Source organism: Megascapheus bottae, chromosome 3 (assembly GCF_031878675.1).
Source record: "Megascapheus bottae isolate mThoBot1 chromosome 3, mThoBot2.hap1, whole genome shotgun sequence".
Lineage (NCBI taxonomy): Eukaryota > Metazoa > Chordata > Mammalia > Rodentia > Geomyidae > Megascapheus > Megascapheus bottae.
Window position 1 is genome coordinate 37120669 of NC_143511.1, and position 24106 is coordinate 37144774.

Below are 24106 nucleotides of genomic sequence, written 5' to 3' on the forward strand. Positions count from 1 at the left end.
GAAAACCACAGATTTCTTAAGCTCACTTCTGTGATTCTAGCTCTGCCTTTCTAGCCTAAAAGGAAATGCTCCCTCCCCCAGCTCTGGCTGATGTTTTCCACTTTTCCTGTGATTTTTAAAAAAAATATTTCTCTTGGTAACCATTTTCCCTAGTTATTCTTTTGGCTAATTTTCTTCATGAAGAACTGAAAGGCATTTATCCCCAAGGGAAAACAGCTATTTCAGATGTTACTAAGAAGTCAGTTAACATTTTTCAACATTTTCTTCTGGTCTTTGTTTTTAAAGAAAGCTCTGATTTTCTTTCATTTTCAACTGGAGAACTTAAATGACACCAAGCAAAGACTACTTAGTTTAGATTTCCAGGTAAAAGTTTAAAATTTTCAGTTTCTACTAAAGCATGTGGAATGGTTTTAATATTTGGGTATTTTATGTATAATGATGTTTAATCCTTGAGAAAATAAGCTCTTTATTGATAGATTTTTTTAAGTTCAAAGTATGTATTATTGTTTAATTGTTTTTTTTATTTTTCAGGATGATTATTTCTCAAGTGTTTTAAACTTTTTCAGAACTAGGATTATTTCAACATGTTTAGATAGAATTATATGATAAGTAGGAGTTAAAAAGTGGCTTGAGATTTTCATTCTTTTTCAAGTTTTAAGTCCTAAAACATAAAAATTAATTAAAAGCACTTTTTCATTTTAAGCTTGTTGGATGACTTGAAGGATAAAAGACAGGCAGATCATGACTTCATATAAGTTTAAAATTCTAGATGTTTTAAAGCTTACTGAGGATAGTTGGTGAAAAAACTTTTAAGTAGACAAAGTAAGTTCATGAGTTTACAGATGATGTTGAATGTTGACATGAACAGAAATGCTAGAAAGACAAAAACTACAAATTTTGTATCTATAAACAGATTCATGCAATGATCAAGTTTCTAATCTAAAGTAAATATTAAATGTAAAGTGAAATTATGTAAGTCATTGAAAAAGTCAATTGTAAACTTAGTATTAAAACCTATTTCATAAAATTTATTTAAGTATTTTAATGAGATGGGTTGCTGGTTTTGTCAAGATTAATTCAGCTCTGCCAACTTCTGCACATATCTCTTCAGGTTTCTGGATAAGTAAAAGTGACTCAGTCTAGGGAACAAGACAGAGAGAGGGCTGAGGACCAGGATCTGGGGAGGGTATGGGCAGTCTGAACACAGCAGGCACACTCTCTCCTGAACACTCACAAAGGCAAGGCTCAGGGACAAAGAGGATTCCTGAAACTCTCATGGGAGTTTATCTCCAAAGCCCTGATATCCAGGACCTGACTTTAAACATGTGTTACCCATCGTAATATGGTGGTTGGGGGCGGGGAGAGTGTGTGTGTCTGTACAAATGACTGGCAATTAGACCATTCATGCTGTGTGTCTCCTGGCCCTACTCTTAGAAAACTCTACCTTTTCTTGCCTCACAGCTCTACTTCTCGTATTTCCTTCCCTTGAGGTTACTGCTTGTTATTTCCTACAAGCTGCCTTTTTCTCAATCAACCTTTTCAATTTCAGGTGCCTAAAAGCTAATGAATTTGTTCCTTTACGTGTTGCATGTTTATTTTTTCTGAAACCAAAATATATAATGAATTGTTCAAATATAGTCTGTCTGCAATGACCAAGAGTAATGACACTGAAAAGACACTGTTTAGCGCTAGAGTAATGGTACTGAAATGAGTAGGGTAATAATGTACATGCATCCTGAGCAAAAGTTTGGTGCTGAAGATGACATGAAGCTATCTCAGATATTGTTAGCTGTCAAAAAAAAAAAAGTGTGTTGGGACAAGTCCATACAGATAAAACCAGGTGAAGCCTGACTTAGAAGAGGTGATTTGAGTGGATAAAAAAAAGACTACTGAGATTCAAGAGAACCAAGTGAACATCATGATGTCTTCTTGTCTTCCTTTCTCCAAATCCTGACAAATAACAGAAGATCGTTTTTTAAATGAACACATGAGTATGCACCTGTCCTGGAAAATATGGCAAGCTTTTGGTGGGGCAGTAACTGAAATGTCCTTCACAGATGAGAATGTGTTGAAGGAGAAAATATTAAACAAGCAGAGAGAACACAGAGCCAGGACAACTTGTATGAGAAAGAAGGTCCTACTTTAAAAATCTCAAGAAGGGAGAAAAAAAATTAAAAAAAAAAAACCCTACTTCTTAGTTACATCATAGTGAACATGTTTATCGCTCTCTGTCTCTCCTTTCTGCAGTTCTGGGCTTCGAATTCAGGGCCTTGTGCTTGTTAGTCAAACACTCTACTGAGCTATGTCCCAAGACCTTTTTGCTTTTGATATTTTTTAGATAGGTCTCACAGTTTTTATCTGGGTCAGCTTAATATTACAAATCCTTTTATGTATTTTTCCTTTGTGGCTGGGATTATAGGTATGAACCACCATCCTTATTCATTCTTTGATATAAGGATCTGGAGAAAACCCAAGGACAGTGCTTAGGCCCTAAGTCCAAGCCCAGGACTGGCAAAAAAAAAAAAAAAAAAAAAAGTACATGATTGCTGGCTTGGAGTTTGGCCTAGTGGTAGAGTGCTTGCCTAGCATGCATGAAGACCTGGGTTAGATTCCTCAGTACCACATACATAGAAAAAGCCAAAAGTGGTGCTGTGGCTCAAGTGGTAGAACCTTAAGAAAAGGCCAAGGACAGCTCCCCCCCAAAAAAGAGATAAAGAATAACCTCTTCAAACTATAGTCATTCTATTTTCACTTCCTAACTAAACAGAATTACAGATGTGAGCCACAATGCCCAGCTTGTAAAATTTCTGATGAAAGATATACTGACAATTTGAAAAACTTCCATAGGAAGAAGAAAAGATTTCTACAAAGGGATGAGAAGTATCCCTTTAATTAAATTTGAATTTAAGTCAAATTTCTCATCAACACTAAATACAGAATAATCTATTTGGTCAAAAAGTATCTGAGGAAAATGATTAAAGTAATTTTGAACATATAATTTTATTTTCAACTAAAAAGAACATTTTCAGACATGTAAGAATCATAAATGGTTATCAACTATACCATTCTCTAAGAGACAGGGGAATATATACATTTCTTCAACAAACAAAATAAATTTGAGGAAGTTTCCTCTGATGAAAGAAGCCAGATTCATTGGATATATGGACTTAGCAGAGTTTTACAACAGACTTATGAGGCTAAAGGAAAACAAAATAAAAATATAGCCAAGCAAACAGGGAGGTGGTAAAGAATGGTGCTGGTAAAATCATCAGTCTGCATGTTGGACCCCAGATGTGATATTATTGGAGATGTTGACGCCCAGCTTCAAGTCATTTCATGTAGGACTGGGAGTGTTTTTAATCTCATACCTGAGCAGACATAATCTACTTTGGATGGGAAATGCATGTTTCTACATCTTGAAGCACTTTCATAGTTTTTATACAGTGTCTGATACTAATCCAAATATCAGACAAATGAAGAGACAACAATATAGCTGAACATGTAAAGAAGAAACAATATGGAAACAGAAAAAGGAGGCAGAAAACATAGCTTCCATATATATACATATATATATACATAAACAAACATGGTTAATATGTTCAAAAATGTGAACTGCAAGATTACAAGTTTCAGCAAAGAATTAGAAACATTATATACCTGCTGGAAACTTGAAAACAAAAAGAGAGAGAATAAAAGAAACAAGGAAGTCACTGGATGTTAATTTAACAACACATAAACTATAGCTAAGGCAAGCAAGAACAAACCAGGTCATTTAAGAAAATAACCAGACTAAATCATGAAGCCAAAGGACAAGAATACAAAGAGAAAACAACACTAAAGATACACCCAAGATCCTGTCACATAAGTCACTGTAGTTCTGAAAAGAGAGGTAAGAAAGGAAGCACTCCAAGACATGAGAAAGGGTATCAATGTATGTGAAGTAATGCACCTTCCATCTGGCGAATGTAATGTAACCCTTCTATTAATTACAATAAAAAAATATGGAAAAAAAGAGAGGAAGCGCTAGGTGAAGAGATAGGGGTGAGAAACTTTCAAATTCAATGGCCATCAATCAAAAAAATGCTACAATTCTAATTACAAGAGAAATGAGAATTTCGCTGCTAGGCACAGTGGCTCATGCCTGTAATCCTAGCTACTCAGGAGGATGAGATCTGAGGATCGCAGTTCAAAGCCAGCCCAGGCACTAAAGTCCATGAGACTCTTACCTCCAATTAACCACTAGAAAACCAGAAGTGGTGCTGTGGCCCAAGGGGTAGGGTGGTAGCTTTGAGCTGAAGAGCTCAGGGACAGTGCCCAGGCCCAGAGTTCAAGCCCTGCGACCAACAAAAAGAGTAAAAACAACTGAAAACCCAAAGCAAAGGGAAAGTCTTAAAAGCAGAAAAAATATTTTAAAGAGGAAATAATTGAGATTTGACACTCAATAGAATCAACAGAAACAAAAAGATAATTGGAATCTAGGCTCAGTGGCTCACGTCTATAATCCCGGCTACTCAGGAGGCTGAGATCTGAGGATCATGGTTCAAAGCCAACCTGGGCACTAAAGTCTCGGAGACTCTTATCTCCAATTAACCACCAGAAAATCATATGTGATGCTGTGGCTCAAGGGATAGGGCAGTAGCCTTGAGATGAAAAGCTCTGGGACAGTGCCTAGGCTCAGAGTTTAAGCCCTGCAATGGATATAAAAAACAAAAAAACAAATAACAAAAAACAATCCAACTACTCTTCAATAAACTTGAACAACTGGAATTACTAAATGGTAAACACCTTTAATGGGGGGGGACAATAGATGATTTAAGATATGTAAACGAATGCAGATACACAGAACGGATAAATGTTCAAGTAAATCTAAACAAGTGGTTCTCAACTGAGATGCAGGTTACATTTGGGAATGGCTGGAGACATTTTTGGTTGTTACAAATGGGAAGAAAGGGGACAGTGGCAGAGGTCAGGCATGTTGTTAATATCCTTTAATACATAGACTATCCCTTCACAGAAAAAGAATGTGGCCCCCAAAGTGATTTCTCCCTGCTGTGGTCAAAAAAGCCTGAACTAAATGAACTCTGAGTATAAGACAATTTTAATAATCTTGTGAAGTTATAAGTCTAAAGAGAACGAAAACATATGATGTAAAGAGAATATATATCAGGTTGGGGTAACATCTCTTGCATTGTTTTGGGAAAGGTAAAGGTAATGTAACTTATATTAGACTGCTTTTTTGTTTTTTTTTGTTTTTTGTTTTTTGTTTTTTTTGCCAGTACTAGAGCTTGAAATCAGGGCTGGGAGAAGTCCATTCTTAAGGCTTGTGCTCTACCACTTGAGCCACAGCATCACTTTTGGCCTTTTCTGTTTATGTGTTCCAAGGAATCGAACCCAGGGTTTCTGCATGCTAGGCAAACACTCTACCATTGGGCCACACTCCCGACCCTTTATATTAGACTTTGATTAAATCAAGAATATATGTGGTAAGGGAGTAGTGCTGTGGCTGAAGTGATAGAGTGCTAGCTGATGAGCTCAAGGACAATGGTCAGGCCCAGAGGTTAAGCTCCACGACTGATCAAAAAAAAAAAAGTATATATATATATATATATATATATATATATATATATATATATGTGTGTGTGTGTGTGTGTGTGTGTATATGTGTATATATATATATAGTAATTTCAGTTAAGAACAGAAGAGAAAGTATATAATTAGTAATGGAATAATAAAACATTAAACATTAATTTTAAAGGAAGCAAGAAAATAGAAAAAAAAGTATGTAAAATATATCAAGCAAAAAAAAATAACCAAAGCAAGCAACTATATTACATTAATATTAGATGAAGATCTTAAGATTTTTCTTTTGGGTGGGTAAGTGAAGTTTGAACTCAAGAATTCCTGCTTTGCTAAGAAAGCACTAGATACCCATGAGCCACACCTCTAGCCCTTTTTTGGTGGTTAATTTGATTGAGCCAATCCTGGAGCTTGAACTCAGAGCTTGGGTGTAGTCCCTGAGCTTTTCTGCTTAATGCTAGTGTTCTATTAGTTAAAAAACAGGTCCACTTCTGGATTTTGGTGATTAATTGGAGATTAAGAGTCTCAAGGACTTCCTTGTCTAGGCTGGCTTTGAATTGCAGTCCTCAGATCTCAGTCTCCTCAGTAACTAGGATTTACAGGTGTGAGGCACTGACTCTCAGCTTGCTGGTTATTTTTATTTATTTATTTTTATTTTTTGCCAGTCCTGGGCTTGAGCTCAGGGCCTGAGTACTGTCCTTGGACTTTCTCAAGGTTAGAGCTCTGTCACTTGAGCCTCAAAACCACTTCCAGCTTTTTTCTATGTATGTGGTACCAAGGAATCTAACCCGGGTCTTTGTGCGTGCTAGGCAAGCACTCTACCACTAGGCCAAACTCCCGTCCCCCTTTGCTGGTTATTTATTTTTTTTGCCAGTCCTGGGCTTGAGGTCAGGGCCTGAACACTGTCCTTGGACTTTCTCAAGGCTAGAGCTCTACCACTTGAGCTTCAGCACCACTTTTGGCTTTTTTCTATGTATGTGGTACCAAGGAATTGAATCTGGGTTTTTGTGCATGCTAGGCAAGCACTCTACCCCAAGGCCAAACTCCTGGCCCCCATTTTGCTGGTTATTTTTAAGACAGAGAGGTCTATGTGCATATACCTAGGCTGGCATGGACCACAATCCTATTTAGGCTTTCCACATAGCTGGAATGACAGGCATGTACCACCATGCCCAGGTTTCTATTGGTTGAGATGGCGTCTCAGTAACTTTTTGCCCCAGTTAGCTTCCAACCTTCATCTTCATCTCTAGTCATCATCTCCCATGAGTTAGGACTATGGTAGGAGCCATTGTGCCTGGATAACTGAGTAGATCGTATGGTAAGAAGCACTACTAGCTATTATAAAGTACCTACTATATCTAGTAATACTTAACAATAATATTAATGATAGATACAACCATATTAAATTTGTATACACCTATAGCTTCAAGATATCTCAAGAAACTTGTCCAAACTGACATAAAAATGTTAAACTATAGTTGGGTATTGGTGGTTCATGCTTATAATCCTAGTTACTCAAGGAGGCTGAGATCTGAGGATCTTATCTCCAATAAACACCAGAAAACCGAAAGTGGGACTGTGGTTCAAAGTGGTAGATCACAAACTAGCTTTCAGCAAAAGAGCTCAGGGGCAGCCCCTAGGCCCCAGGTTCAAGGCTCAGGACTGATTTTTTTTTAAAAGCCAAAAACCAAAGTTAAATGACATTAAAAAGAAGTACATTCTTTGTATTAGGGTTCTCAACTTGATACATTTTGTGGGAGCGGGCTATCTTGTGCAGTGTCCTTGGCCTCTTCACTCTGGATATCGTATTGTCCCTCCCAATTATGACTCCTACATTGCTAAATGTCTCCTGTGGAGCAAAATCACCCTCATTTGAGAAGCTCATCTCTAAACTGAGTTATCAGAACTTTTCTGTCACGTATTTTAGATTGTGACAGCTATCTTACAAGTGTCCATTTCATTAAATGAACTCTTGTGTAGTCCATTATCATAAACAATAAGCAAATGTGTATGAGTATGTTCCAGATAGACTTTTATGTATTCTAAAATGATCATTTCTTATGTTTTACTATGTCATGAAATATTTTCCTTCTTCAGAATTGAATTCTGGACCTTTCTATGCTTGACAAATATTCTACATTGAGGTACATTCCTTTTTTAATCATTTAAAAACAATGCAAGTACATAATCTCCTGACCCCAGTTCTAAACTGGTATAAAGTGGCCCACAGTCTGGTTCCCTGGTCTTCCCAAGGTCTCACATGACTTTAGACTATACATGTGGCTCACAGGCATGACTGCACATGAAGAGGTGAAGACAAGTGGAAATTAAGTTACATATCTCCCATCTCCCATAGCTCCCCCATGACCCCCAATAATCATGTGTTTCCCAGCCACACTGCCATCTTGGTCCTGAAGTAGCACTCATATACTTTCCCTATAGAATAGTCTATGTTGCCATATACACTTAGCATCAATGTGTGTGTGTGTGTGTGTGTGTGTGTGTGTGTGTGTGTGAGAGAGAGAGAGAGAGAGAGAGAGACAGACAGACAGACAGACAGACAGACAGACAGACAGACAGACAGACAGACACTAAGAGGGATAGACAGATACAGGGGATTGAATGCAAAGCCTCACACATGCTAGGTAAATGTGCTATTCCTGGGTTATCCTGAGCTATCCTATCAGTCCTATGATATTTTTATTTTGAGCAAGAGACATGATGAGTTGCTCAGGCTGCCCTTAAACTTACCAGTTTGCAAAATTTTACTAAAACAGCCTGCTAGAATTTGAACTGGTTTGGCAACCAATCTATAGGTTAATTTAGGGGAGAACTGAGAATTCAACTGAGTCATCTTATCCATACACATGGTATCTAATTCCACTTACAGAGATCTTATTTCCTTTCTCTCAGCAGCATTTTAGGGTTTTAAGGGCCTATATTTTGCTCAGTTTTTGTTTGTTTGCCAGTCCTGGAGCTTAAACTCAGGGCCTTAGCACTGTTCTCAGGCTTTCTCAAGGCTAGAGCTCTACCACTTGAGCCACAGCATCACTTCTGGCTTTTTCTATGTATGTGGTACCAAGGAATCAAACTTGGGCCTTTGTGCATGCTAGGAAAGCACTTTACACTAGGCCAAACTCCCGGCCCTTGCCCAGCTTTTGACAGAAGTAATTCACAATTTTATGGTATTATACAATTATTTATTTGTCAGTCCTAGGCTTGCGCACTGTCCTTGGGCTTTCTCAAGGCCAGAGGTCTATCACTTGAGCCTCAGCACCACTTCCAGCTTTTTTCTATGTATGTGGTACCAAGGAATTGAACCTGGGTCTTTTTGCATGCTTGACAAGAACTCTACCAATAGGCCAAACTCCCTGCCACAATTTTTTTTTTCTCCAGTCCTGGCTTTCTTTCTATGTACGTGGTACCGAGGAATGGAAACTGGGTTTTCGTGCAAGCTAGGCAAGCACTCTACCACTAGGCCAAACTCCTGGCTTTATGATATTATAAATTATTTTCATCATGTATTTTTCTTTTTTGCCAGTCCTGGGCTTGAGCTCAGGGCATGAGCCCTGTCCTTGGACTTTCTCAAGGCTAGAGCTCTAGCACTTGAGCCTCAGCACCACTTCTGGCTTTTTTCTATGTATGTGATACTGAGGAATTGAACCTGGGTCTTCTTGCATGGTAGGCAAGCACTCTACCACTAGGCCAAACTCCCGGCCCCTCATCATCTAATTTTAATTGTTATTAGCACACAGAGGTCATCTTGATCTTTACAGATGGATCGTCTGTCCTGGAACCTTGCTAATATTTTGTTGCTTCTTATAGGAGCTCTTTGGTAGATGCCATCTGATTTTTCTACATAAATGACTGAGATATGTGTGAATGAAGCCTGTTTTACTTCTTCCTTTCCAATTTGGCTGGATTTTCTTACAAAATGCCAGCTTACAATGCTAAGAATGAAAATTCTAGTCTCTTTAAATTTTATAGAAAGATGAAACATATTTGAGTTTGAAAGAGGAAATAAATATGTCTTATTCACATACAACATGATACAATGATGTTTATCTGTAATCTGGATGCAATTTATTTCTTGTTCTTGTGTTACTCTACTGGCTTAAAAAAATCCAGTGAAGGGCTGGCAGTTTGGCCTACTGGTAGAGTGCTTGCCTAGCATGCACGAAGACCCAGGTTTGATTCCTTGGTACTACGTATATAGAAAAAGCCAGAAGAGGTGCTGGGCTCAAGTGGTAGAGCTCTAGCTTTGAGATAGCCCAGTGCTCGGGCCCTGAGTTCAAGTCCCAGGACTGGCAAAAGAAAAAAATCCAGTGAAGTCTTGAGCAGAAGTGTTACAAACATATGTTCTTACATCATTCCTAACTTTAGGAAAACATTGTATTCCACCATTAGTGTGATGTTAGGTGAAAGCTTTTTCATAAACAACAGTTATTACATAGACCAAAATTCACCTTTATTTCTAGGTCAGTGAGGGTTTTCATCAAGAACTCTGTGAGGAAGTCATCATTTCCAGGACACTTGACAGTGAGGAGACCTGAGGGTGGGCCACAGAAAAAGAGCTGCTAGGCAGGGTGGGGGCTGTACACTGAAGGAAGCCATCTTTCCTGATTTTTGATTCCCTAGTAGGAATAACTTCAAGATAGGAGAATCCTCTGATGAGTCACTGAGATCACTTGTGGGAGGGTTTCTCTTTCCCTGATCTTGGTTCTCAACGTCATAGGGACTGCGTCAGCCTCTGACTACAATGCTATCTCACTAACAGTGCTACATACATACTTCTCGTATTTGTTTTCTGGCTTCATCACGGTCATTCACTGCTCTCAAAACCAGCTGATTGAGTTCTCCCTATCTTTTGCTTCATTATACTTTTGCTATTCCACAGTTACTTTTGTATGGTACCATCATGCCCTCTCTTATAAAACGAAAATTATAAAGACAGCAATCAAAATGACAAAAAGGACAAAGCTGGGGAAATGGGTTGTGAATGATATTAGCCACAGAGACCTTGGCAAAACAGGTAGACCATCAAAAGCCTACAGCACATTGAGGTCAGCTGACTGAAGCCCAATGGCCAAGTTCTACCCACTACCTTTTACATATGAGTAAAAGTAAGTGACTGGACACAGATCCAGTCCTTATTATACATTGCCTATGGCTGATTTCATGCTACAATAGCAGAGTTGAATAGCTGGAACAGAGAATATGCGGCTATCAGGTGTGAAATATTTACTATCTGGCCATATACAAAATAAATGCTCATACTTGCCTAGAGACAAAGACATAAAAAAAATCCTTTGATTTTGAAGATAGAAAAACTCACAAGTTTGACTAGCTAGTAAAATTATCATATATACATATATATGTATATGTATATACACATATCTGTGTTCTATAAAAGTTCTCCGAGTTCCTACTGAGGAACTATACACAGCTATAAACCAATTTTCAGAAGTAAAAATTTACTAACCACTAACTTTGAAATTTTGTTTTATTCTAGACATTGCTTGGTGAAGAAAATCAAACATGAAATTTGCATTTTTGTTTTGTTTCATTCTTATCACTTTTCAAATTGATTTTGGACAAAATGAAAACACTCCTAAGAAGCAAAAGAGGAAAATTTACCACACAAGACTACGGAAAAGTTCCGCATTCAACGATCAGTCAAACCAACAACTTGGAATTCAGCAAGCAATTACTGTTACACCAGTAACAAGACTGCCCATCATTAACTTGGATTACAGTGTGGAGGAAAAGTTTGAATCTTTTCTTAGTTTTCCTGGAGTAGAATCAAGCTATAATGTGCTACCAGGTAAGAAATTAGAGAAAAGGAGGTTACAGTGGGAAGAGGGAAAGAGAACAAGAATAACTCTGAAGTTAAATCTTCAAAGAAAAACTCAAGTTTTTGTTCTACCTTCCAGTTTTTGGTTTAATGTAAAACCTTCTCTTTTTTTTGGCCAGTCCTGTGTGGGTCTTGAATTCAGGGCCTGGGCACTGTTCTTGGACACTTTTTGCTCATGGTTAACACTTTGCCATTTGGGCTAGCACAGTACCACTTCTGCCTTTTTCTGTATATGTGGTACCGAGGACTCTAACCCAGGGCTTTGTGCATGCTAGGCAGGCACTCTACCACCAGGCCACACTTCCAGACCCACACAATTTTTTTGTCAGTCCTGGGACTTGAACTCAAGGCCTGAACACTGTCCTTGAGCTTTCTCAAGGCTAGTGCTCTACCACTTGAGCCATAAAACTACTTCTGGATTTTTTTCTGTGTGTGTATATGTACTACCAAGGAATTGAACATGGGTCTTTGGTGCATGCTAGGCAATCACTCTACAACTAGGTAACACTCCTGGCCCCTTGGACACTTTTTATTCAAGGCGAACTCTCTGCCACTTGAGCCACAGTGCCATTTCTGGCTTTTTTCTGTGTATGTGGTACCAAGGAATTGAACCCAAAGCTTTATGCATGCTAGGTGAGTACTCTATCACTAGGCAATGCTCCCGGCCCCTACATAAATTTTTAAATAATTTAAAAAGCTATTTAGCTGGGTTCTAGTGACTCACGCCTATAATCCTAGCTACTCACGAGGCTGAGATCTGAGGATAGTGGTTCAAAGCCAGCCAGGGCACAAAAAGTCTCCGAGACTCTTATCTTATCTCCAATTAACCACCAGAAAACTGGAAGTGGCATTGTGGGCTAAGTTGTATGGTGCTAGCCTTGAGCTGAAGAGCTCAGAGATAGTGCTCAGGCCCATAGTTAAAGCCCTACAACTGACAAAAAAAAAAATTAACCAGTATATTTATACAACAAAATACTTACCTTACTACTGTAATGTGAAATGAAGTTATTTTCTTTGGGCATGCTTATTATGCCTATATTTTAAGTACTCAAATAATAATACAGATAATATACATATAAACTTAAAAGTGTTTCATTTATGACAGATAGTGATCTGTCTAGATCATATAGAATGGAAAAAAACATTTTATGAACATACAGCTTTTAAATACTTTTTTCAACCTCAACCACAAATAGAGTGAAAGCCAAGACAAGATAATTGACTTTTTAAAGACTAGAAATTCTGCCATAGATCCCACCGAGGTGCTTTGTTGCTGTTGTTGTTGTTAGCAATACTAGGGTTTGAACTCAGGACTTGGTACTTGCTAGGCAGATACTCTACCACTTAAGTCATGCCTCCAGTCCTTTCTTCTCTGGCTGGCCAGACTTTAATCTTCTTACTTACAGTATAGCTGGGATGGCAGGCACATACCACTACTCAGCTTTTACTGTTGAGCTGGAGTCTTAGTAACGTTTTGCCTGGTCTGGTCTCAAATGGACTGTCTGACGTTTATCTCCTGAGTAGCTATCGTTACAGTGTAAGGCACTGTGCCTAGCTTAACTAGATGTTTTGGGTATGAGAGAAAGTGAAAGAGAATCAGAGAAGGAGGAAGGAGGAAAGGGAGAGAGAGGGAGAGAGAGAGGGAGGGAGAGAAAGAAGGAGGAAGAGAGAGAAGGAAGGAGAGACACAGAGAGAGACAGAGACAGAGAGAGGAACACAAGAATGAGAACATGAGAGAACCTGGGTTTGAACTCTGTGCTTGTGTTCAGTTTTTTCAATCATGTCTAGAAATCAACCACTTGAGCCATATCTCCAGTCCAGCATTTTGCTGGTTAACTAGAGGTAAGAGTCTTAAGAGTTTGTCTGCTCAGGATGGCTTTGAACTGTGATGCTCAGATCTCAGCTTTCTGAGTAGGCAGGAGTGTATGTTACTTAAAGGCTTTCTTTCAAGTAGGTATTAAAAAAGGTATGTATTAAGGGCCGGGAGTTTGGCCTAGTGGTAGAGTGCCTGCCTAGAATGCACGAAGACCCAGGTTCGATTCCTTGGTACCACATACTTAGAAAAGCCAGAAGTGGTGCTGAGGCTCAAGTGGTAGGGTTCTAGCCTTGAGAAAAATCCAAGGACAGTCCTCAGACCCTGGGCTCAAGCCCAGGACTGGCCAAAAAAAAGGTATGTATTAATCCATATTTTTTTCAGGTTTGGAAGAAAAAAGTATGTTATAGGTATGTTACCATTAAATAAACCTCAAAAGACAATTTCTTACTTATTTTTTGCTAGTCCTGGGGCTTGAACTCGGCCTGAGTGCTGTCCTTGGGCTTTTTCCTCAAGGCTAGGGCTCTGCCACTTGAGCCATAGCACCACTACCAGCTTTTCTATTTACGTGGTACCAAGGAATCGTGCAGTACCTAGGCCTTCCTGCATGCTAGGCAAGCACTCTACCACTAGGCCAAACTCCTAGCCCTGACAAAAATTATTTATAATCATCTGTGGCCAGTTCTTTATATGTTGTCTAAATAAAGCCAAATTATTCTACATTATTATGAAAATAGACAGTTTAGGGGAAAAAAACTAGGCCATATTTACAAAATGAGTGGGAAAAGACAGAAATGGACTGTAATAATAATATATCATTAACTGCTACAGAATAATAACATCCATTTCCTCACTGAATCCAAGTTCAAAGTAGCATGCACATTGTATCTCTCACCTGCCTTTATATTTATCTATTTGTCTGAGATGGAGTCTTGTTATGGTATACAGGCTGGCCTGAAACTCTTAGTCTACTATAATTGCAATGTTCTTGCCTTAGCTCTGGACTAAGAGAAGCAGCCCAGCTTAGTTTTTTTGTTTTTGTTTTGAAGTTTAGACTTTCTTTTTTTCATATATTTTTTATTGTAATTAATAGAAGGGTTACATTACATTTGCCAGATAGAAGGTGCATTACTTCACATACACTGATCCCTTTCTCATGTCTTGGTCCCCATTCCCCCCCCCACCCTCATCTTGTTTTCCCCCCTTTCCTATCCAATTTCAAATAACCAAATATGCATATATCCAATATATCAGATAACAAAGTGAAATACTGTAAAAATATGAGATATATAGAACAGTGATATAAATATGTTATATATTAATAATATACATATGAATACTATATATATACTATATAAGATGCATACTGAACATTTCTAAATAGTCCAATTTTTTCTGGTTGTATTAAAGTACTTCTTTATTGTATTATCACAAATAACATGAAAAATGCCAAGTTATAGTGTTCAATTCATGGTACTTAGTGTAGTCACAATTTTAATCATTAATATAGTCCCTGAATTTTTCATCACTTCTAAAGGAAAGCTTGTGCAAAACCCTTCATTCCTACCTACTTTCACCCCTGGCAACCCTAATCTGCCCTGTATGTTTATCAACTTGCCTATTCTGGAAATCTCATATAAATAGAACCATCTTCTCTATGGTTCTGTGCATGTGGTTCTTTTCACTGAGTATGTGTTCAAGGTTTATCCATTTTTAGTTTGCATGAGAACTTATTTTTCTTTATGGCTTACAAATTTGGGCTTGGACAGACGGTATTTTATCTATTTTTAATCTATTCTTTATGTACATTTGGACTGTTTCCACCTTTTGTCTATTGTGCATGATATAGGTATAAACATTTGTGTGTGTATGCTTTGAGCATATGCTTTGAATATCTGTTTTCAATTCTTTTCAGTACATACCTAGGACTTTCATATATGTGAGTGTGGGTATGTTTTTATTGTACCTTTGGCTAATGACTGATGATGTATGTTTTCATGACTTTTTTCCTATTTGTCTATCTTCTTTGGGGAAATGTTGCTTTAAGTTTTTTGCTAATTTTTAAACTGTGTTGTCTTTTTGATGTTGAACTGTAGTTTTTTTTTTGTACTTGTTTTCCATATTGTTATGGATAAGTAAGAATCAAGTAGGAGTTGCTGGCTGCTTATTGTGTTGTTTAACTTAGCCTGTCCTGAATGATACAAGATGGGTATGCAATTCACAGTTCATTACCCCAATGAGGTCACTCAGTACCTGAGTAAGAGAAGCTGAAAGAAGTCATTGTGAAGTACTTCAAAGGGCTACATGTATAGGACATTTCTACACTGTGCACAGGTGCACACAGAATTTTATTCTTGTGCAGCCATATCGGTTTAACTTTGATTCATAGATGCATGTAACAACTTAAGAAACTTAAATGCATTACTGTTCTCTTCCAGGAAAGAAAGGACACTGCTTGGTAAAGGGTATAACCATGTACAACAAAGCTGTATGGTCTCCCGATCCCTGTAGCACCTGTCTCTGCTCTGATGGAAGAGTGCTTTGTGATAAAACCATGTGCCAAGCCCAGAGGTGTCCCTACACAGTTATACCTGATGGAGAATGCTGTCCGGTCTGCTCTGATGCTGGTACAGAGATTTAGCCCAAACAAAGTATCACGTGTCATTTAGTCTTTAGCGTATATTTGTTTTCTCTTGTTAGTACATTAAGGTGTAAAACATGACAAACATTAGTCATCTGGGTACAAAATATGATAAACAGAAATATGTGGGTCAGTGTGTAGAAGGGTACAGAGATAACAGATTGTAGCTTTATAATTATAGTTTTAGCAGACTATTCTATAGCTGATTCAGCATTGGTGATACAGTGAAACAATTTCTACAACAGACTGAGTTACTGTACATTAAGGGCTCTGCTTTGGTGTGTACATATGTTCTCTCAGTTAATTCTGGATACTGATGTCTTGAAAATGAAGGACTGATTTATACTGCAGAATGCCAAGCCTCAACCATGTAAAAGCAGCCCAGGAACCCACATCAAAGCCTGAATAATCCTAGGGAGGTACAGGAGTATGTCCTGGAGCATGATTTTCTTGTGTGGCAGTTTTGCACACATGAGGTCATAGCATTGGCTTTGTTGGATTTTTCACTGACTACCCTCATCCTTTTTTTGTGCTGGTACTGTGGCTTGAACTCAGGGTCTGGCTGCTATCTCTGAGACTTTTTTTTTCTCACAGCTAGTGTTCTACCACTTGAGCACAGGTCCACTTCCAGCTTTTTGGTGGTTAACTGGAGATAAGAATCTTAGCAGCCGGACATAGTGGCTCATGCCTGCAATCTCAGCTACTAAGGAGGCTGAGATCGGAGTATCGAGGTTCAAAGCCAGCCCAGAGTCCTAAAATCCATGAAACTCTTACCTCCAATTAACCACTAGAAAACCAGAAGTGGCAAGGTGGCTCAAGGGGTAGGGTGATAGCTGTAAGCCGAAAAGCTCAAGGATAGTGCCCAGGCCCAGAGTTCAAGACCCATGACCAGAAAAAAAAAAAAAATCTCAGCAACTTTCCTGCATCAGCTGGTTTTAAACCGTAATCCTCAGATCTCAACCTCTTGATTGCTAGAATTACAGGCTGAGCCATTACACTTGGCTCCTTGACCCTGTTCTTCAGTGAGATTCTTACTGCCCAAAAGGGGAACCTTAAGATGTGTCTTACAAAAAACAAAGACAAGGGCCGGGAGTTTGGCCTAGTGGTTAAAGTGCTTGCCTAGCATGCATGAAGACCAGGGTTCGATTCCTCGGTACCACATACATAGAAAAAAGCCAGAATTGGTGCTGAGGCTCAAGTGGTAGAGCTCTAGCCTTGAGAAAGTCCAAGGACAATGCTCAGGCCCTGAGCTCAAGCCCAGGACTGGCAAAAAAAAAAAAAACAAAGACAAAACAAAACCCTGAATGTATAAAAATAAACAAATGATTGGTAAATAATTTGACAAGAAAGGATAGGGCTGTTTTCTTTTGTCTCTAGAAGAAAGATTGTTTCCATGAATACAGATGATCACAGGTTTGGTATCCATAAAAATCTACTGTCAGAAAGAATATTTAGGAATTGCCTTTTTGTTTTCATACTGTCAGATAATTCACTTAAATATTATACTGTTTGAACATGCTACAAATGTAAATGTTTCGAGAAACTGATTCCAGCGAGTAAAATACAAGGTTGACAGAAAAAAAAAACCTAGAAATTCCAACACATTTTTTAAGACTTGAGAGAATTCTTGCAAGGTTGAGTTATATTGGAAATATAAATAACTTGGACATATGGGAAGGATTTTAAATGTTTCAATATGGTAGCTTTAGCTTCCTTTACTAATTTTTTCCTATACCTTTGGCATGCTTTGCTAAGGATGTGAAGAAAATAACTAAAAACTTTATAATATATACTGTAATGCTATCATAAGTAATTTATACAAATATTTATATTTCCCGAATTCTTGTGGGAGATGTGAAGGAAGAAATGATCAAATGAATTTTTAAATTTTTTTGGAAGAAAGCATATGTACTGTGTATTCACTTTCTCCCTAATACTCTTCATTCAGAGAATATGACTGATCTAGGACTTCCCTACTTCCTTCCAAAGACACAAAGCTAAAAATAAATGTAAATTAACTTTCTACTATTATCTGTTCTACCCCCAACACTGTGGAAGGACAAAGACTTCTGTGCAAAAGCCTGAATTAAAGCAAGATTATGATGTTTGCAATATCTAATTATTTGACAGTAACAATGACAGAGTCCAGGAGGGAAAGGGGGGAATTTTCTATCAGTAACTTGATTAGAAATCAGAAGATGCCATCAAAAACTTAAAGAAAATTGGACAATAAAACTAAAAATGGCACAAAAATTTCATTGCCATAGTAAGGTAAAATATATATCTGAATGCATTTTCAAGTATCTAATAGCTTATAAATACTTTATCAGAAGCTCTAATGGAACAGTATTTATTATAAAGATGACATCTCAGTCCCACAAAAGGACTACTTTCCATTTTGCATCATATGGCAATATTATTCCCTCTTCAGGTATCAGATAGTCTTATATTCAAACATAAATAAGAATTAAATTATTTTATGTAAAAACTAGGCACATGGGCCCAGAAATGTTTAATAGCAGATTTAACAAAATAGAAGAAAAGTTACAATTAGAAGCTTTCATGGACAAATTTTTCAAATAATCTCATTTTTAGACAGGATTTAAACATGTAGAGGGAATAATATTATTAATCTCTCATCTTCATACTTTTTCCTTTATTAACATCATCAACCTGCTCCTGCTACCTCCTCCTTGTGTGTTTATTAGTCTCCTATTCCCTTCTCAATGATAGAGCATTAAGTGATAGAAATGAATTTTCTGGTGATTCTTCAGAACAAACAGAACCTACCGATTTACTTCATAAGCAGCTGCTACTGCCTCAGGTGGAAATGGACCATGTACACAGTAAAGAAGCACAACAATCTAAGGAGGATGAAGGGGTAATTAAAAAAGATAGGAAGCATAAGAAAAAGACTTTTGAACATAGGGATCAGAGCAAACTTCGCGGTGAACATAACAGAAGAGGGAGAAAGCTAAGGCCTGGGAAAGAGAAGACAGTACAGCAAAGACTGCATCCTGGAAGGGGAGAGGAAGAAGAAAATTGGGAGGAAGAAGAGGAGAAGGAGGAGAAAGAGGAGGAGGAGGAGGAGGAGGAGGAGAAAGACACCATTAGAGGAGAAATACTCCAAATGCCTTCCCGTGCCCCCATCCCAGCTCCTCCCAGAGGCAGGCCTCGCCTGCCCACAGGCTGTTCCCTCTCCTACAAGACCATCAGCTGCATCCAGGCCACCCTCACCCAGATCCCACCTCTGATAGCACCAGAAATAACAAGTCTGGAACTCATAGGTAAGATATGATGACTTCTGTTTTGTGTATCTATGAATGCTTTATTAATGTCATTTTTTGATATAATATACACTAATTTCATCACCTTTATAATATGAATTGTGAAGAGTCCAGCACTCACCGAAAAATTACTCAGTTAGGTATACATTCCAAACTGAATTATTATTTTGCTAGTCCTGGTGCTTGAAATCTGGGCCTGGGTGCTATCTCTCAACTTCTGTGCCCAAGGCTAGCACTCTACTAATACTTGAGACAAAAAGCTCCACTTCGGGCTCGTGTGTGTGTGTGTGTGTGTGTGTGTGTGTGTGTGTGTGTCTGTTTAATTGGGGATAGGAGGGAGTCTCACAGACTTTTTTGCCCTGTCTAGCTTCAAACTATGATCCTCAGATTTCAGCCTCTTGAGTAGCTACAATTACATTTATGATACGCCAGTGCCTGAGTACCAAATTATTTAATTCTTTTAATTTTACTGTCAGGATAATGTATACAGGGGTAACAGTTATATTCGTCAGGTAGTAGGTGCATTACTTCTCACACATTGATACCCCTTCTCATGTTTTTGTCTCCTTTTCCCTTCCCCCTATTTTTTAAAATTTTTTTGTGCACCTTGGGGCTTAAACTCAGGACCTAGGTGCTGTCCTTGAGCTATTTTCCTCAACGTTAGTGCTCTACCACTTTGAGCCAAAGTTCCACTTTTAGATTTTGGGTGGTTAATTGGGAGATAAGACTCTCACAGACTTTCCTGCCTGGTCTGTCTTTGAACCATGATCTGCAGATCTCAGCCTCCTGAGTAGCTAAGATTACAGGTGTGAGCCACCAGTGCCTGGCATACCAAATGATTTTACTGGAATCTTCTTTGAAAGCTTTAATGAGATACAATTTATATGATAGAACATTTTTAGGGTAAAGTTTTATGAGTTTTGACAAATGTATGATTAATAAATACCAACATGTAGAACATTTCTGTCACTCCTTAAAATTCCTCATGTCTATGTCTACATTAGTCCCTGGCTACCAAAATAAGATGGTTGTGTTTCCTGTTCTTAAATAATCACACAGTATTTAGTGTTTTGGTTTCAGTTTATTCTTTAGTGCTAGGTTGTGTTCTATGTATGGATAGAAACTGCCCAATAGTTTTCAGTGTGGCTACTTTATTGTGACCAGAAATGTTCCAGAGTTCCTATTGTTCCACAAAGCTACTACTTCACTACTTCCTGTTGCCAGTTGTTTTCAGCCTCCCCCTGTCTTCTTCAGTGAATGAGAATGTGGTATCTAGAAGATCTTTTGCCCATGTCTCCATAGGGCCAACTTGAAGTGTTCTGAGTGATACACGCCTGACACTATTTTCATACTACTTCCATTTAGTCACCTAAGGAATTCCTCACATCCATCAAGGCCCTCTCCTTGCAGCCTATATGTGAGGTACACTGTGCTCTAGGAAAAGTCAGGTTGTGATAGTCAAGTCTTGCTTGGGAAGGCTGAAACACTCAGGCTGTGTGACATTGCTTTACAAGGTTACCATGTTTCTGTTAACTTGTTTTTGTGTTTACAAACACTGAATACATGTCATATAACTATGTCAAAAGTCCATAAAATTAAATCATATAGGAACCTCTGTAGATTGAAGATAGCAGAGGCATAACATTAGCTATTGGAGAGAAGAGTCCTAGAGATTATCTTCTCAAGCTTTCTTTATGTGTGTTTCCTGGGGGGTGGGGGGGACGGGTAGAGATACAGAATAGTACTGGGGCTTAAATTCAAGTTTAAACTAATTTTGCTGGGCTGGTATACTACTACTTGAAGCACAGCTTCAGCCTGTTATTCCTCTCAGTATTTTGGAGATGGAGTTTCATATATTTTTTTTGTCTGATTCTAAACCATGATCCTCCAGGTGTCAGCCTCCTGAGTTGATGGAATTACAGGTATGAACCACCTGTGTTCAACCCAGTTTCCTTCATGAAGAGAAAGAAAAGTGAATGGCAATGAATGATTTACTGGATAAAACTAGCATCATATTTTGAGTGGAAATTTAATGAAAAGTATAAATAACAAAAATTGGTTTCTCAATAGCCTACCAGAAACATGGCCTTGTTACAGATACATAAAAGCTACTAATACTGTCTAGCAGACTACATTTTGGTTGTTTGAGCAGCTTCATCTCAATTATGAGGTTTGGGCCATGATAGATTCTTGACTAGAATAATTTTCTGACAATGCAAAACAAACATGTCTTGTTCTTATTATCCTATCTATGTTCTAAGCATTGCTTTCTCTTCCCATATATAAATCTCTTCATATTTATGCACAGATATATATATATATATCTACAAATGTGCCCAATACAATTAACTTGCTCTGTGTCCTAGAGAATTCCATTACTTCCATTCCGGATGAAGCATTTAATGGATTACCAAATTTGGAAAGGCTTGATCTGAGCATAAATAATATCAACTCTTCGGGCATAGGTCCCAAAGCGTTCAAGGTAAACATTCCAGTTTGTATTGAACAATCCCCATGGACAGGCACCATGACTGTCATTGGCTGGGCTTGGAAGTGGGAAAGGGAGAAAAAGGCAGAAAGATCTTTGTTGTCGTTTTCTTTCACATTAATGAAGTAGCTCTTTAATGTTCTTAAATTGCATTCAAGTAGAAGAGAATAAAAATTGGTGCGGAAAAATGAAAACTCAAAAATGTATGTACTTTAAAAACTATAAGTAGCGGGCCAGGAGTTTACCCTAGTGGTAGAGTGTTTGCCTAGCATACACAAAAATCCAGGTTTGATTCCTCAGTACCACATAAATAGAAAAAGCCAGAAATGGTGCTGTGGCTCAAGTAGCAGAGTGCTAGCTAGCCTTGAGGAAAAAGCCCCAGGACAGTGCTCAGGCCCTGAGTTCAAGCCCTAGGACTGGCAACAAAACAAAACAAAACAAAAACTTTTAAGTAGCCAAGCAGCAGTGGTTCATGCCTGTAATCCTAGCTCCTTGTGGGGAGGCTCACATGGGGAAGATTGCTCTGGGGGTCAACAGATGCAAAAGTCCACAAAATTCCATTTCAACAGAGGGTAGCTGGATTTCAGTGGAGTCTGCCTATTATCCCAGCTTTGACTGAAGACTGATAGGTGGGTTGTGATGCAGGTATATGCCTGGATAAGAAGTGAGACCCACTTCAAAAATAATCACTGCAGCTAAGTCAAGACCAAAGGGACAAAAGACGCATGATCTCCTTAATATGTGGATATTAGATCCAAACAGTACAAGAGCAATGACTCAATATTTAGGTACCCAAGGTTATGGACATGGTCTTGGAGATATAAACATAACTACACAGACATTAAAATCTATGATGGGATATATACTCTATAGACATCTTTTATTACATAGATTAATATGTATCTATGACATATAAACCTTCAGCTTAAATTTAATTATGTTCTAAAATCTATGTGCCAATGATTGTACATATAGATTCCTGTCTTGAATACTTGTTTGTTAAACATGTCATTTGAAAATATGCTGTAAAAATCAATGTTAATAAAATCTTAAAAAAATAATCACTGCAAGAGGGACTAGAAGTATGGATCAGAGGGCCTGCCTAGCAAACACAAAGCTCTCAGGTCAAACCCCACTACTGTTTCTCTCAAAAAGACCTCAGTAGAACACAGTATAGTAAAATTTTTGTTCTTTTGGACAGTTTTCTGAGTCCGCTATCCACAATTTAGAAATGTTCCTAGCTTCTTGTATTCTCAGTTCTTGGTTCTCCTCTGAAATCTGGGGAGGCAGATGGGAGAGCTCTAGATACCTGCTTTATGCCAAGAGCTGGCATTAGAGAGTCATACTTTTCTTACATTTGATCAATCATGGGAGATTTCTTCCTTTTCTAAGACTGTTAAACTTTGAGTATCATTGGAAAAGTGAATCATTCCACATAACTTCATAAAACATGGTACTAGGTCTGACCAACAAACACACAAGTATCATGTGGACATGCACTTTTCTGACAGTTAACTGAGAACTATATAGGAACAGCTGATGATACTTGAAGCCCTTAGTTTTGAAAACTTCCACAGCAATTACTACTGTATTATGACCCCTTTCCTGGCATAGGTATTAGTAGAGATAAGAAAGTGAAGCCGGATGCTGGTGGCTCAGGCCTGTAATCCTAGACTACTCAAGAGGCTGAGATCTGAGATCATGGTTCAAAGCCAGCCTAGGCACGAAAGTTCATGAGACTCTTATCTCCAATTAACCACCAGAAGTGGTGCTGTGGCTCAAGTGGTAGAGAGGAAGCCTTGCGCTAAAGAACTCAGGAAGAGCTCCCAGGCCCAGAGTTCAAGTCCCTCCTCCCCTCTAAAAAAAGAAAAGAAAAGAACTTTATGTTAGAAGGATTAATATCTATTTGTTGGCATCCATGACAAAAATATGACTGATCTAGTGGCTAGCATTCTTTTGCTTTCTAGAACTGCAATATAAACACTCACAAGAGGAATATAAAATCAATAAACATAGTTTGCTACAGAGACCTGAGAACTATTACCAAAATAATATTTAGCTATTGAAGGGAATTGATATACAGACTCCCAGGCAGCCTGGATATTGCTGTGTAAGTCTTAATACAGGTCTGTGTATCTTTCATTCTCTATTTTAAACTGACAGATATGTAGGAGATATGCCTGTATAACTGTCTTCTGATAAAATGGTAATTTTAAGATTTCTTTTAAAGTTTCTGAAGAAGTTAATACGTCTGAATATGGATGGAAATAATTTGGCCCAGATTCCTTCAGGATTACCATCAACACTAGAAGAACTTAAAATCAATGAGAACAATCTTCAGGCTATTGGTGAAGAAAGTTTATCAGGTATTTAATTTTTTATTTGCCAGTGCTGGGGCATGAATTCAAGGCCTGAGCATTGTCCTTGGGCTTTCCTCAAGGCTAGC

General features: G+C 38.2%; 2 protein-coding genes across 3 annotated transcripts in view; one reads left to right on the forward strand and one right to left on the reverse strand.

Annotated features, from left to right (window-relative positions):
* The window catches only part of Cenpp (centromere protein P), a 182849-nt gene that overhangs the window by 35850 nt on the left and 122893 nt on the right, over positions 1–24106 (reverse strand). The gene's annotated exons all lie outside the window — the stretch shown is intronic.
* The window catches only part of Ecm2 (extracellular matrix protein 2), a 32947-nt gene continuing 9039 nt past the window's right edge, over positions 199–24106 (forward strand). Inside the window, exons 1-6 of one of the 2 annotated variants that reach the window (XM_090329927.1) lie at positions 199–363; positions 11090–11401; positions 15683–15871; positions 18594–19172; positions 21539–21654; positions 23891–24026. In XM_090329927.1, coding sequence (XP_090186053.1) covers positions 11116–11401; positions 15683–15871; positions 18594–19172; positions 21539–21654; positions 23891–24026 — 1306 coding nt within the window. In that variant the 5' untranslated portion in view covers positions 199–363; positions 11090–11115. The remainder of the gene's footprint in view (positions 364–11089; positions 11402–15682; positions 15872–18593; positions 19173–21538; positions 21655–23890; positions 24027–24106) is intronic. The other variant, XM_090329928.1, reaches the window with a different exon arrangement.